Source organism: Rhagoletis zephyria, unplaced genomic scaffold (assembly GCF_001687245.7).
Source record: "Rhagoletis zephyria isolate East Lansing unplaced genomic scaffold, Rhagoletis_zephyria_1.1 Rzeph_scaffold_00107, whole genome shotgun sequence".
In the NCBI taxonomy this organism is placed as follows: domain Eukaryota; kingdom Metazoa; phylum Arthropoda; class Insecta; order Diptera; family Tephritidae; genus Rhagoletis; species Rhagoletis zephyria.
The window spans coordinates 228,357-243,637 of NW_016157191.1; the positions used below are offsets into that span (position 1 = coordinate 228,357).

Sequence of the window (15,281 nt, forward strand, 5' to 3'; positions counted from 1 at the left end):
GGGCGGTGCCACGCCCATTTTCCAAAATTTTACCATAAACGTATTTCTTGGTAAAGAATTGTTGCAAGCATCAATTTTGAATAAATTAGCTTCAATATTTACTGATTTATCGAAGATTGTTGTATTTCTCTAAATTACCGTTATATGGGAGGTGGGCGTGGTTATTGAGCGATTTTAAAAATTTTCGGCCATTTGGTATGTTGTGCGAAGGCCACAACTGTGCCAAGATTGGAAGAAATTGGTGTAGCGGTTACCAAGATATACACATGTAACCATAAGTGGGCGTGGCTACGCCCAATTTTCAAAAATTTTTAATATTCTTATTTTTCGTCTAAAAATTATGGTAAATATCAATTTTGAGTGAATTATCTTCAATAGTTATAAAAATATCGCAGTTTTCGTATTTCTGGAAATTACCGTTATATGGGAAGTGGGCGTGGTTACAGTCCGATTTCGCCCATTTACCAACCTACCTTGGATTAACGGAAACCTATATACCAAATTTCGTTGAGATATCTCAATTTTTGCTCGAGTTATCGTTACACGGACGGACAGACAGACGGACAGACGGACGGACAGACAGACATGGCTTAATCGATTTCTTTTTTCATCCTGATCATTTATGTATACATTTGTCTATATCTATCTCGATTCGTTTTGGCTGTTACAAACAACCGTTATGTGAACGAAATTAATATACCCTTCTGCACAAGTGCGCTCGGTTATAAAAATATTAAGTAGATAATATATAAAAAGTTTGTGGCACAAAACAAAAACAACAACAAAACAAAATAACGGGGATTGAAAGAAGTCTCATTGATAATTTTGGCATAATATTAAGTGTTTTATCATGCGGAATCACAGTTACTATTAGAACGTTTAAAGAGGTGCTAAATATTACTAAAAATATTTAATTCAATATGGCTGTATAACATGTATAGTACGATTCATTACGTTTTACTAGTTACTTGGGTGTGATATTTTGGAACACTTAAACTTGTCAGTAGTTTATAAGATATTAAAAGACGTTTTAGTATTTTTATTATTTATTATAATTTTATTCTATTTTGCTTGCTTGAAGAAGCCTTAGAAGCCAGTCATAATAATGTAAGGATTTTCCCATGCAAGAACAACGATGATTTGTTATTATGTCGGATCCGGAACCAACATTACTTAGGTCTACCAAAAAAAAAAAATGAATTTGAAGAAATTGAGATATACATTTTAAGATAAAACATTTTAATTACCTTTGAAATAAAGTTATCTTATTTATTGGGCAAATTTAGAAAAAATTGTATATATGATCCTTTTTAAAGAAAATATTAAATTATAAATTTTTTTCAATAACTAAAATTAGTAAAGGAGGTACTAATTTCCTGATATCAAATGAAACAAAATTTGCCAAAGCGTTAAAATATTTAACTTTAAAAGTTATTATTAGGTTTTAGTACATGCTGATCACAAATGTAGGTAAAATCTAGTTTTTGAGAAAACAGAATATATGGAGGTCCTTGCACCGAACAAAGTGAAATTAGCCACAGAGCTTAAGAACACAATTTTACAAACCATTTCGCTTTATTCTGCTAAGGGAGCGAATTTCTGAACTAATAAGGACAGTTTTCTCAACTGGTTTTTAAAATTTGGCTGTTCTTCAAACACATTTTTGATAACAAAATTTATATTCAAAAAGCGGATGATTTTTAAAATTGACTGGAAAAAACGGCCCTAAGACTAATATCTATTTACAAAATAATTTTATGCAATAAAAGTCAAGGACCCCACAGCAATGTCAAAAATTAGCTTCCTGTTTTGGAAATCCTTTTACTTTTTCTTATAAATGAAAAGAAAATAAATATTATTTTAATATAAACTGCATGCATTTTTCATGTTAACCAGACCATATCGAGCCCTAACCGCCAAAATAACGTAAGCGGCATTTTTTTTAAATTTTCTTTTCGATGCAGAAATAAATCTAGATGCCCTAGGAATATTTCTGCATCAAAAAGGGCTCGATATTATAGAAAAATGCTTAGAAATATTATTTAACATAAAAATTCGATATCTACTTAACACACTTAAATTTTATTGTCAAAAATCACTTTTCAATATTTGCCTTAATAGATACCTACGAAAGTATGTATATACATATGTACGCACCGACAAACATAATTCTGCAATATCCAATCTCTACATTTCCATTAATCTTCAACCATACAAATCCCAAATGATTTATGCCAGCGCCCAACAGCGATAAAGGTGTGTAGAACACACAAAAAGTAAAGGAAATATCATTTAAATTATGCACACAGAACCTTCACCAACCACAGCGCAAAAACTCTCTCTCACACAATCGCATAGCATTTTAGAGAAAAAATCTATGTGTATGAAAAAAAATCTAGTATAAATGCCGGTAAACAAACAAAGAAAATAAAAGAATGCAATAGAGCGACGAAAGAGCAAACAAAAAACTTCATAAAATGCAAAAACATAGGCAAAGCATTGAAGTCGAGAAATTGCAAAATGTACTTCATACATACATATGAATGTATGTATAGGGTGATTCAAGTGCGATTCAGATCTTTGACAGCAATTACACTAATAGGAACGCTGAAATTATACAAAAAACGTCCGGACACGTAAACTTATGGTGACTTCGTTTCTTCCAAAAAATTTTGAAGTACATTTTTTGTTAGAAACAAAATCCCCATTAATTTTTGGGTTGTGGATTACGTATCTGTTTAACGTTTTTCTAGATCTGGTAATTTTCACAAAGGTATTTTTAATTTGGTTTGCATTATGAATGAAAAAATAAAACTTTAAAATCGAAAATGTTACTCGTGCATAATGTGACCAACCGTGCCTCTTTCGGAAGTACAGTACTTTTTTTTCGCTCTTATAACGGGTGATTTTTTTGAGGTTAGGATTTTCATGCATTAGTATTTGACAGATCACGTGGGATTTCAGACATGGTGTCAAAGAGAAAGATGCTCAGTATGCTTTGACATTTCATCATGAATAGACTTACTAACGAGCAACGCTTGCAAATCATTGAATTTTATTACCAAAATCAGTGTTCGGTTCGAAATGTGTTTCGCAAACCCAATTGCTGCGAACGGCGACGAATCGACATTTCACGGTCTTCAGCAACACTCTCAGAAACAGACGCAATATTCTCTTCTGTACGCACTGTACGCATTCGTGTGGTTGGTTTAATGTCCAATAAAGTAAACTGAGTGCGAAACTTGGTCACAATCGCATTAATTGTTTGCTCACTTGGTCGATTATGTAGACCATAAATCGGACGTAAAGCGAACCGAACACTGATTTTGGTAATAAAATTCAATGATTTGCAAGCGTTGCGCATGATATCAATGTTTTTGCGTCAAAAAGTGTGATAGCGACTCGAAAATTGTCGCTTATTGGTTTCAGAATCTCCCCCCAGGTCATGTACTTCTCCAATCTGCTGTACGATCGTCACATGGCCTTGGCGATAAATTCGTTCAAACCATTAAAGTCGCCGAGGAGCGATGGGATCCTACCTGCGCAGCTGCAAAGGGCTCTGAAGAAGTCGTGCAATTGGTTGGATTCTATTTATGCGAACTGCGTGAGGACCGGGTACATCCCCAAGGTTTGAATAGTCAGTGTTCATCCCAAAGGCCCCTAAAAAGTTCTCATGTTTCCCCTAGTGATTTTAGGCCCATTTGTCTGCCTTCGTTTTTGCTAAACAAGCTAGAGAGACTCATAGACCTGGACATAAGAAACGTGACTGCTCGTGACTGTCTTTCAAGAGCTCAATATGCTTATTACAAGGAAAGGTCGGTGGATACCGCCCTGCGCACATTGGTAAAGTGGTCAGAGGAAGTCTTTCACGCATAAATATTATAGTCATCTTATTTCACGGAGCCCTCGTTTGCTGTAACATTGCTTTTTTTCTAATAAAAATTAAAATATCTAGGAAAAGTGACCTGACCTAAAACAAAGTTAAGTTTATAAATACAGTAAGTGAAAGCAAATATTTATGCATAAAAATAACAAAACAACTTCAAGTTGATACTAATACCAAACTAAAGGCTTTCTTTTCATAATATATCGCTCAATCACTAGAAAACCATCCTAACTAAAACAAACATAATTTTCTAGGAACGTTTTGATTGATTGCCACCTTACAAAAAAATTGAACGCTTATATTTTCTAAATTTATCATTATGCCACCGTAGTAACGCCGCCTGGTGTCTACGAAAACTAGCGCCGAAGGAACAACGGAAAACCGCAAAAAGTTTGAGTACTTCGCCGGAGCCCAAAATCGCCGAATACGTGCTTTGATCAGGAACGGTATGGAACCTACCAAAGCGAAGGAGATGGAGAGAGAGCGCTACAAAAAGGTTAAGGGGCTATGAGCCAACAATGCGACGAAAGAGTACCTAGCTCCTCAAAGCGAAGTAGGAGCACCAGCTGCTAGTCCAAGAACCTTGGACAGATAGCCAAGAAGGCTAAGGCATACCTCAAATGCTTCCATGGAAGCAGTTTCGAATCTAGGTGTTCAGGAAAGATGTTCTACAGAAACATCACGGCGGCATGCAAGGTAGATATTATGCACACCATGAAGAATGAAGAAAGAAGAAGATATTTTTACCTGAACGGATACTGTAAAAAACAAAAATGCCGAATTTGGGCACAGAAAATCTATATGCCAGTCAAGAGAAATCAAAAATTAGTCACTTTTTGGAGTGGCTTTTGGGCTTGCAGGCAAATCGTAGGAGAAGCTCAGCCAAACTATACAATATTCTGTAAGCGCCAGTCTATGTATGCCATCTTTCAAAATGATGCCGGTAACGCTGCTGCGGTGCACGGTCAACGTTATCGTGGTATGATAACAATTTTTGTGTACGTAATTAGATATTAATAACTTGGACAATATGTGCATATCTCACGAAGAAGCAAAGTCATATGGCCAACGAAATCTAGCGATTTGAGACGATGGGACTTCCCTTACTACTGGGGCTACTTTAAAAGTACGGCTATGCCAATGAGCTCGAGATGATTCAAGAGCGCATACGCGCTATAAATAATGTACAGCCGGAAAATATTGATATGCGCGCTCTGTGTTGCCAGAGAAGTCATGGTGAACATTTAACGGATACTGAATGTACTAAAAACATGACGATAAAAGCAAAATTATTTCTACAAATTTTGTTTTATTTTATTCAATGAAGTAAATTTGCGGTCACATTGAGTCATCCTGTATAGTATATGAATACTTATGTATGTAGATCTATCTCTGATTTTGTGAGGTTGCTGTTTGTGTAGTGTTTTAATTACTGCTATAGACGCTTGAATAAAGAAAGCACGCATAAAAACTTTATGTGTTCTTGTTTATGTATGAAGTGTGTATATATGTATGTTTGTATACATCTATACCGTGCTAATCCCACTTGAATCGTATAAAAGAGTTTTGTTAAAAAAAAAAAAATTTTTGGTAACACCAAGTCGTTGCTTCTTCTTCATCTAGCTTTTATGTATTTTCTGCTAACTTTCACCTATATTTTTTTTTCTTCTCTTATTCTCCTTTTATCCATTAATAGGGTTGCGTTGCCGTGCTGAGCTTAACATGGATCATCAGTTTGACGGTATTTGGTTTTCTGGTACTGCCAAAAGGTAAGCGAAAATTACTAAAGAATTTAACAAAAAACTTTGCATTTGAAAAGCGTCACCAGCTAATGACTTAGGCGATTACGTGTGAAGGAAAAACTTCATTTTACGAGCTTATGTATAAGCTGAATTTTGTACTTTCTTTGTATTCTGGTATATAAAGTTGAACATATGCATGTAGTTATATATTAGATCAAAAAATGTATTCGTTAAAGAGCTTAAACTTGTGATAGTGGACGCTGTTTATTAGAGTACAGAAAAAATCATTGAGATGCTAACACAGGTAGGACGAGTGCTTTATTTGGTCAGTGATAACCCCACAAACCCAGCCTAAGTCGGAGGAGTTTCGATGAGGGAAGGACCCTGCGTCTTCCACTATCCTATCTAGGGTAGATGTGTTTAGCCGCTCTACCAAGCCGCATTTACGGGATGCTAGCGTTAGTCTCACATCTGAAAAGGTTTTTATGGAAGAAGGGCAATTTGGCAATTCGTCTTCGGCGACCCTACTATATGAGAAAAAGCTAAAGAGTCAGTATTTAGGACTATTTTTTATTCTTCATTCGTAAAGAGAACTTTTATTCCACTCTCGTTTACCCTGGCTCCTACAATAGCTAAGATGTTCTGTATTAGTTCACTTACAAGTTGAGAATATTTCACTACTACAATGATTGGAAGTTCTTTGATACGTTGGATCAATGCAATTTAGTATATAGTGGACTTCTGGGAGTGCAGTTAGTCTTTTTATGGGCCTGTTTAATGCCCTCGTGAAAAGTATGAAAGTCATTACGGCCACTCAAGAGAAGCGATGGACGAAGAAAGTAAATGTGAAGATAAGTGCGAAAAGCGGTAATGGATCTTGAAGGCCAGAAACTCAACCTCAAGTGTGAATAAGCTTTTGTCAACCGTGAGACCAATCTAATTCCACAGGTTGGAAATCACATTCTGACATTGCGCCTCGGTGGAGCCGAAAAAATCCGCTAGCTATTTTAGAACGCAGTTCACACTTCATCATTCCGTTGATATGGTCATACGTATATAAGGCTACACGATCTACAAATCCCAGTCTGCCTGTCACAAACGATCCATTTCATCAGATACGCAAAAGCATCTAGAGCACTTTGAACAGCCCAGCCTAGCATTTCATCTTTATCGAATGAAGGGAGGTTAGCTTCGTCGCTGTACCTTGGTCTGGGTTCTTCTCTGATCTGATTAATAAATGATATATCCATTTCCCAAATATAATCTGGGTGTCTATTATTAGATTACCATCTTTTCCGTTGCAGGAACTATCATCTGCCTAGAGACGGTTTGACTGCTGCCCTATTTCCTGATAAAAATTTGGAGCCGTGGTCGAGTGGTATTTTTTTGTTTTTTATTTCGAGTCCCATACCTGCATGCAAGCACCTGTTCTACCGGTATCACTCAAATGTATCTCGCGTCACTATTGTCTGCTTCATAAATCGGCGATATGCTGAATATCGTTGTCGTCATCGTCGTCGATCGTTAGCCATTTTACACTTTTACTGACTATGGCGATATTCAGCATAAGTCCGAATATTTTTATACTACTAATTAGATACTAATGTATGTTCCGTGCCGCGGGGAGGTCGATCAGCCCCTCTCTGCTGTCAGAGAAGTTGTCATGAAAGCTGAATTATACAACTCTTTTCCCAAATATGTCTTCTTTCGTTAGAATTTATCTTCTGCTTCATCGTCTTTCTCCTCTGTCGTAGCTTTCGCACGCACTTGGCCACTATTTATAAATTTAGTTTTGATGTGGACCTCAGAAATTCGGTGTAGGTGTCCCAGCCTCTGCTCAACTAAAAAATCCCTTACCAAACTCATGCGCCGTCTCATCATAGCTGTAATAGTAGATATTCCATGCTGCATACTTGTTAAAACTGCCCGCAGTTCGCCGCCTTTCCGACACTGCGTTAATATAAGCCTTGCATATTGGGAGGATGTCCAGGTCTCGGACAAAAGTACATTCCCTATACATGGAAAGTTCCAGGTGTAAATATATCCATAAATTATATCCTTACTTCTTATGCGGAAATCCTCAGCGTGGTGTGGTGAAATTATTCGAGTATCCTTTGACCTCAACAACGGTCATTGTTTGTACCTACCCAAGTCCAGCACAAAACCCATTGCTGAGAGGTAATCGCGTGGCATACTCATCTTTGATCTTTGCGCGATACTTTTGTAGAACATCTTACCGTTATAACTGCCAGTTAAGAGCCGAATATAAGGCCTCGCTTTTTCATGTGCAAGGACATCAACTGACCGCTTATAAGCCAGGAATATGTATCTTTTGAACATAAGAACCAACACAACAACTAAGGTTGTTAAATTGTACACTTTTCTCTGAATTTATTTCGCACAGAACACTCAATTAAGCTTAGAAAATCGTAAATTTTTCAATTTTCAAATTTACTGACATAATCTCATTATTTCCATTTATTTTCCTTCCTCTTTTTTTAATTTGGCAGGCTACTACTTCAACAACACCGGCCTAATGGCCTGTGAGCCATTCTACAGTAAACCCTCATATCGCATACTAGCCACCTGCGCACTCTACTTTCCCACCACCATGGTGCTCATGTATTGCTATGGCTCCAGTTTTCATATGAGCCGTTTCCGCTTAAACGATCCGACAATGCCACTAACAGCTGCGGCACATCATCCGCATCTCGGACATCCGCCGCATATGTTACAACAATCGATGCATGGCCATCACATGCATCATGGTGGTATGGCTGGTGGTGGCGGTATAAGTCATCATGGGCTACCACCAGGTACCACAACGCTGCCAAATACGCCAGTAATGAATCTCAGTATGGCAATGAGCATGGGCTTAGGCATGGCGGGGATGAGCGGTATGAGCGGAATGGGTGGCATGGGTGGCATGGGTGGAATGGGTGGAATGGGCGGTGGTGGTGCTAGCGCAGGCTATGGTGGCAATGGAAGCGGCAATGGCGCAGGAGGAGGAGTTGGAGGCAGTAGCGGTGGTCCAACGAATAATGTGACAAAGAAGGTGAGTATAAATGCGAATGCGATTGAGTGGGAAGTGTTGAACTGGATTGCCACTGACTAAAAGAATCGGCGCATTTGGCATGCACTGTAAGCTGGTACGTTGGTTAAAACTGACCGCAATTAAAATGAGTGCTCAAAGCGAAAAGGCGTTCAATTCAGTAGCTAGCTTTGTTTGTTGCTTGTATGTATTTGGGTTGGCCTTTTGAAGTCTACTTGCTGGCGCTTTTACTTACTTCCTAACGCTTAATTTGGCCAACACACGCTTGCAACATAAATTGTGGCTGCCATTTCGAAAGCATTTAGCCACCACTGCTCCTTTTCATAGATTTGGATCACAGATACATTTTAGAGTGCATCTATGTGTGTGTGTGGTTCATTAGATATCTTCTTTTTTGTTTGCTGGCTGCTGGCTAATTGAATGACCAACTTAGATATGAATGTACAATTGCAGCTAAATCTCAAGCCTTTTTAATCACCTGCAGTTGCCCAGGCAGCACAGCTAAATTAGTGAGCAAGCTGCGACTTGTTTGTGGTGGATTTCTTTTATACTTTTTCCTTTCCGAGTAATTAAGTATAATATATTTTTTTGTTTCTTTTATCATTCTGCGTTTCCGCTTCCTAGATTGTGCCAATACAGGAAAAGCACTCAGCCGGCAACACTTCACGCTCCATGGCTGCCATTTCGTTGGGTTTCATTGTTATGGTCACACCTTGGACGATACAGGAGATTGTCACTGCCTGCACGGGTTCGAAGGTGAGTGGTATATACTTAGTAATGGAAAAAGAAATGGACGACGACATATGTATATATTATTTAAATATAATTTAAAAGCTTGGAACAGCCTTTTGATTTGATATTTAATTCGAAATATTTTTTTTTAATAAAAAATAAATACAATTTGAGTTTTTATAGTTTCCATATAATTTATATTATTTAAAAAAGAAGTATTTGAAATGAATAATACCTACTTTATGTGCAAAGTACAGAATACAATATCTCAGAAAACTTTTCAAGAACGCCCTACTTCATAATCTGATTGAAAAACGCCCTATCTCAGAATTTGGTTGAAGAGCGTCCTATCTCAGCTGCCGATTCAACTCATTTTCACACAAATCTTGCCCTCTCAATAAAAGTTTTGAGTTGTTCGAAGGCTTTTTTCAGTTTAAGGAAAACCCCCGAACAGCTTTTAAATTATAACCTATGTTATTTGGGAATGAACAGTATATCATATTTGATTGCAGTGAGTGAATGTTTGGCGATGAAACGTTTTCTACGAGTTTGGCCGAGCTTCTCCTCCAATTCAAGTGCATATTCTTGATGTTGTGACACAAATGGAGAAGTACCCTCGGAAGTTTACCATTGTCTGGCGAGGGGCGACCGCTACTTTAAAAAGCTTTTTTGATGTTGCTGGAACCAGTTATTGAACCATGAGCCTCCCGAGTGGCAGTAGGCAGATCTAAGCACTCGGCTATGGCGACAAGAGCTTTTGATCTAAAACAAGCTTTGAACATATTTTTCTTTGCTCTTGTTTAAATAAAATTTGCATGTCCTGTTAATGGTTTTATTGTGATTTTTGTTCATAACGTACAGCCTTATTCTGTATCACGAACGACAGCCAAAACGAACGATCGTTTGCAAAGGAATGCTTCAAAAATTTGTCCGGCGGCATCCTTTTAGCCGGTTTAAACGCAACCGAGACCACTGCAACGTAATGTATGAAAAGCAAGACGAAGACGACCGATAGAGTTTAAAATCGCAATCAGAGAGGTTGTCGTCTGCAGACGAATCGTTCGTTTTGCGTATCGTAAATAAATAAATAAATAAAATAAACGCGGTTTATGTATCCGCTTTTTCTTAATTTGAAAATCGCGAACCGGTTTTTTTTTCCAATTTGCAATTTTTCGAATAACTCGAACACCGGTTTTGGAAAAAAGGCGAATAATCGAACACCCTATACTGTACCCGACACTGTACAGACAGACCAGAAAAGGCATTCATGGCAGACGTCAATCTCAAACCATACAAACTCCCGATCGGTGAATGCTGTATTTTGAAAGCTAACGAATACCGTTGACGAGACAGATCTTCAACTGCTTATCGCAGCTCCGCTCTGGACACCGAGGGCAGATTAAGTTCGTATCTGAGCGGACGAAATTCTGACATACCTAATGTATGTCCAGCATGCGGAGAGTCTCCGCATTATACTAAACAGCTCTTCATTGACCCGTAAAACCCAAATCAATTAACACCATTTTCCGTCTGGTATAATCCCGTCGTAGGGGCACGATTTCTGGGCGTTCCCAGGGCTAAGTCTCCGTCGTACTATTTAAGATTCCTTTTTATAGGTGGTATATTCCTCGCACTCTCGCGGGAGAAAATGCTTTTGCCCAAGGAATGTCGAGATATTTAAGAGTGTGTGACATTTAGGTATATTTCGAAGATTTGAAGAGTAGCAAGGGTTTTTCTCAGAACGAAAACAGGTTACAGCAACACTTATGTACATTCCTAGTATTATACGCCTATAACCCTTATTTCGTTTATGTAGAGAGCCTTTGGGCAACTACACACTCTTCACTTTTGAGTGAAGCCAAGTGTACATGGTAGAGAAAAAATACGAGATTTCGTCAAAAATCTCGCTATAAACTTCAAATGAAAGACAAGGCACCTAGTCCAGCTGTATATGCAGCAGACCATGGCGTGATTATCCCCAGTATACATATGTCCAAATACGATGAGCGGGTGAGCATTGAACGGGATTTAAAACTGGACAAAGAAATTGGAACTTAATGTGAGCTCCAATAAACCGGACTGAGTATTTTTGATAAAAAGAAGTCTGATGTCACCCCCTGCACTTGGAAAGCGGGGCACATGACGACACCGAAATATTTCGGGTATATAATGGACACTAAACTGATGTGGAGATTTAATGGGGAGGAAAGAGTTAAAAAAGCCTTCAACGCATTAAAGGCCAGGAAATAAATAAACAGTAAGATATGGAGTTTTTTTTTAGCAACTTGTACTTTATATCCCGACCCTGCCCTCTCCCATCTTCCGGGTTCTACTTGCCGCAACCTAGAAGCTCTCTGTCCTTAACACCACGGGCTATTAGGGTCATAGGTTTTTGGTCTATTTGCTTTGCGGTGGGCATTTTATATAGGGCGCTAAATGTTTGATTCCAGCTCCTTTGAAGTTGAAAGACTGGCTTAAGGGTTTTTCGAGTCATCCCCTTACTGAGTCCGCTAACAGCTCTCAAGGAGAATACTAGCTCCCACAAGTACACACTTCATATTATACGCTACAGGATCGTGACCGATATTCTTCAGCAGTCTTGAAGGGGCGAAACTGTTTCACGCTGACTGTGGGTGGACTTCATTCTCAATCCATTAATCATCTTGAGTGGGCTTTGGCTACCAGTATCGTCCCTTCTAGGAACCGCTTTTCTCTCAGGGGGTTGGCTCTCGGCTGCCCTAATATTTCCGGGTAACATGCCTATATACTCGATTGTACAGGCAGAGCTTGCTCGGAATGTATTAGTTGAAAGAACAGTCGGTTACAGCAGAGCTCCATACTGCGGCAAGTCCAACGTTACTGCCGGAGATAGACAGGTATACGTATCCTCCTGTCTGCAAGCCATTCAATAACCACGGATACGCAAGCCATTCTTAATTAGGGGGAAATGTATATTCGACTACCCTAAATCTAGATCCATATTAAGTTGTGATAACAAGTCTACGATATAGAGTAAGCGATTATTCATAGTGCACTAGATCTTCAGCTCAGAAAAATAACATGACTTTCTGTAAATTTTGTGCTCACAAATTTTAAAAAGTAAGCATTTTCATTTATTTTTATTTTTTTTCCTTTAAACGTTGTTTTCAGCTTTTCCTTTTTTCACAAAAGTTGACATCCCTTCAGTGCATTTTTACTTTCGCAAGTGCCGGATAACATTTTTGTTGTGCTTCTTATGTTTTTTTTTCATTCGCTATTTTTCTGTAAGTACGGATCTTCAGAAATCAATATATCTTTCTCTTCGGCCACAGCTACCGCCATTTTTGGATTTTCTGGTAACTTGGACCGCCTTAAGCAATAGTTTGTGGAATCCTTTTATGTACTGGCTGCTTAATTCGGATTTTCGACGGCTGAGTAGACATTTGATGCCGAATAGGGTAAGTAAAAGGCATAGCACAAATGCAATCACAAATGTACTTTTATATGCACATTAGGGCAGGAAAATTTGTATGGGGGATTTTTTCGGCTATGAGCGTATAGCACAGAAAGAAAGATTCTAGGTATAATTCTAAGTACCTTTGCCGAAGAAATCCATCATTTGTCATAAATCATTTTAGGCTGTGCCAAATTTCGAAAATAAATAACATTCTTATTCTTAAAAATATTTCCAAAATCGTACCGATTTCAAATGGTACGAATTTCGGAATATGTCTGATAGATACCCAGTCCGACTTTGTAGAGTTTCCAGTCGGAATGCAGCCAACTCTTCCTGGCTTTATTTAAAAGACTTCGCCTCGACGCACTAAGTTCAGAGAGATTCATTCTACACCATTTCGGTGTGGCCTACTTAGGCCTACTTAGCACTCCAGAGGAGTTTTAATAAAGTCTCCTTGGCAGCATCACAGAAGCGACATAGGTTACTAGACCAGATTCCTAAATTAAACAAGTGACCTCTTAACTTGTCAAAATACTTGTAATGATCCTTAGTTTCGAATTTAGGAGGCCTATTGGTATCCTGTCCTGTATATTTTTAGATTGTACCCATCTAATAACCTTTTTGATTGGCAAAGTCCCATGGTATTGCGCCAATGCAGTTCCATTAGCCTGATGTTTTCCTTTCTCCGGTCCTATTGGGGTCGAGGCAGCAGCCAGTCTGACTAGATGTTCCGTGGTACCCATAGGTATTGTTCTCAGCCAGAGCGTTAAGCCTCTCCACACACTCCAGAATCACCGAGGATTTGATCTCGAAGGATGAGGGAACCTTGAGTGCCGCCTGACTATCGCTTAAAATTAGAATACTCTCGCTTCTCTCAATACTTCCTTTGAAGGATAATATCAGCACACAGACTGATGGCAAAGACTTCCGCATGAAATATGCTGGTGAAGGTTCCCAGGGGCACCGAAAGCTAACGTAACGTCTAGGACCTATTACCTGACCACATTGGTAAAATTGGTGATGTTTGGTGAGCTCTAATTGACTGCCATTACGGTGGTACGGCATGGTAAGGATAAGAAGCGAGTTCTGGTACTAGAACGAGGTACTTGAGCTCAATGAACTTCGGAACAAAAAACGTTTCCGCTCATGCTCTAGAGTCAGACTGTAAATTCCAAAGATAAAATAAAAAATGTAAAAAGGCGACCACTACCTTCAGTTTTTTTAATTGCCTAGCGAAAATGCTTTAGATATACCAATAGCCCAATATAAAAAGTGTACAAATCTGTACAAATGTACCAATCATGTGACACTACCTTAAGGTGTGCTACGAACTTTTTTCTGGTACGGTTTAATGTAGATATGTATGATATCGGCAACCAGGGCCTTAAAAAAATAAAAATTGTATCATCCTCTGCGAAGCCTCGCACCGCCTACCACATTACTACATAATTTGCTGCCAATTAACTAAGTATGCATAAGCGTGTGCAAATTTGCAAATTACGGCCGTAATCTATTCATCAATTATATGTCAATGGTTTTTATTTGTAATGCAGAGATACGAATAAAATTTCTGTTAAATAGTAAATAAATAGTAAATTTATTGATTTCCACTGGCCACTCGGCCGCAAGTGACAGCTACATAAACCGGATAACAAAATTTGTAGGAAATTATTTAACAATTCAACAATTGACAAGCTGGTTTTGCGATGATTACACATGTTGTTATTATTGGCAAATATGGTGATAAAAACAGATTACATGCAAATGCATACATATTTACATATGTGCGAATTAATAATAAATTATATTTGCAATGAGCTGACAAGTATGCTGTTATAGCTGAACATATTTGTGAAAGTTGACCCGATACTTGGACTGTCAAAGGATAAACAGCCTTGATGTAATTTAAGAAGAAAACGAACATAACAAATTAAATAATTCAATTTAATAAATACAGAAAATTAAATAAAATAAAATATGCAAAATGCCATATTCCCAAACCGTTGCAGGCTGCGCGCCTATCGGTATGCAACAGATTCATACATTTACTTACAGTTGCCTATTTACTTTACTGCTGTCAAAAGGCAATAAATCAAAGATTTTCGTTGCCATCAATGAACTCAAATCGAGCGGCACTTAATTTATGCTTGATTGAGTAACTGAGTAAATGTGAACATTTGTATGGTTGTGTATGGCGTGTGAGTGCATGCGCAGGTAAAGGGGTGCCAAGTCAGTTGAAGGAAAGGTGAGTGAGAGCTACAGAGTGAGGGAGTGAGGCAGATAGTAGGACAACCAGCAAAATAAGCACGTCCGCGCGTGTGAGAGTGCGAAAGTCAAAGCATTTATTGTTTATTTAATGAATGGCCAAGCAAAAAGCAATACATTTTCGCACAAACAACTCACACCCCAAACCCTCCCCCCCCCCCCCCCCCC

At 38.4% G+C, this 15,281-nt stretch overlaps 1 protein-coding gene across 1 annotated transcript in view; it reads left to right on the top strand.

The window, feature by feature from the left end:
- Positions 1–15,281, top strand: part of LOC108377453 (uncharacterized) — a 72,608-nt gene that overhangs the window by 52,842 nt on the left and 4,485 nt on the right. Inside the window, exons 4-7 of the mRNA XM_017633721.1 lie at positions 5,583–5,655; positions 8,139–8,683; positions 9,305–9,436; positions 12,724–12,849. Of these exons, the coding sequence (XP_017489210.1) occupies positions 5,583–5,655; positions 8,139–8,683; positions 9,305–9,436; positions 12,724–12,849 (876 nt within the window). The remainder of the gene's footprint in view (positions 1–5,582; positions 5,656–8,138; positions 8,684–9,304; positions 9,437–12,723; positions 12,850–15,281) is intronic.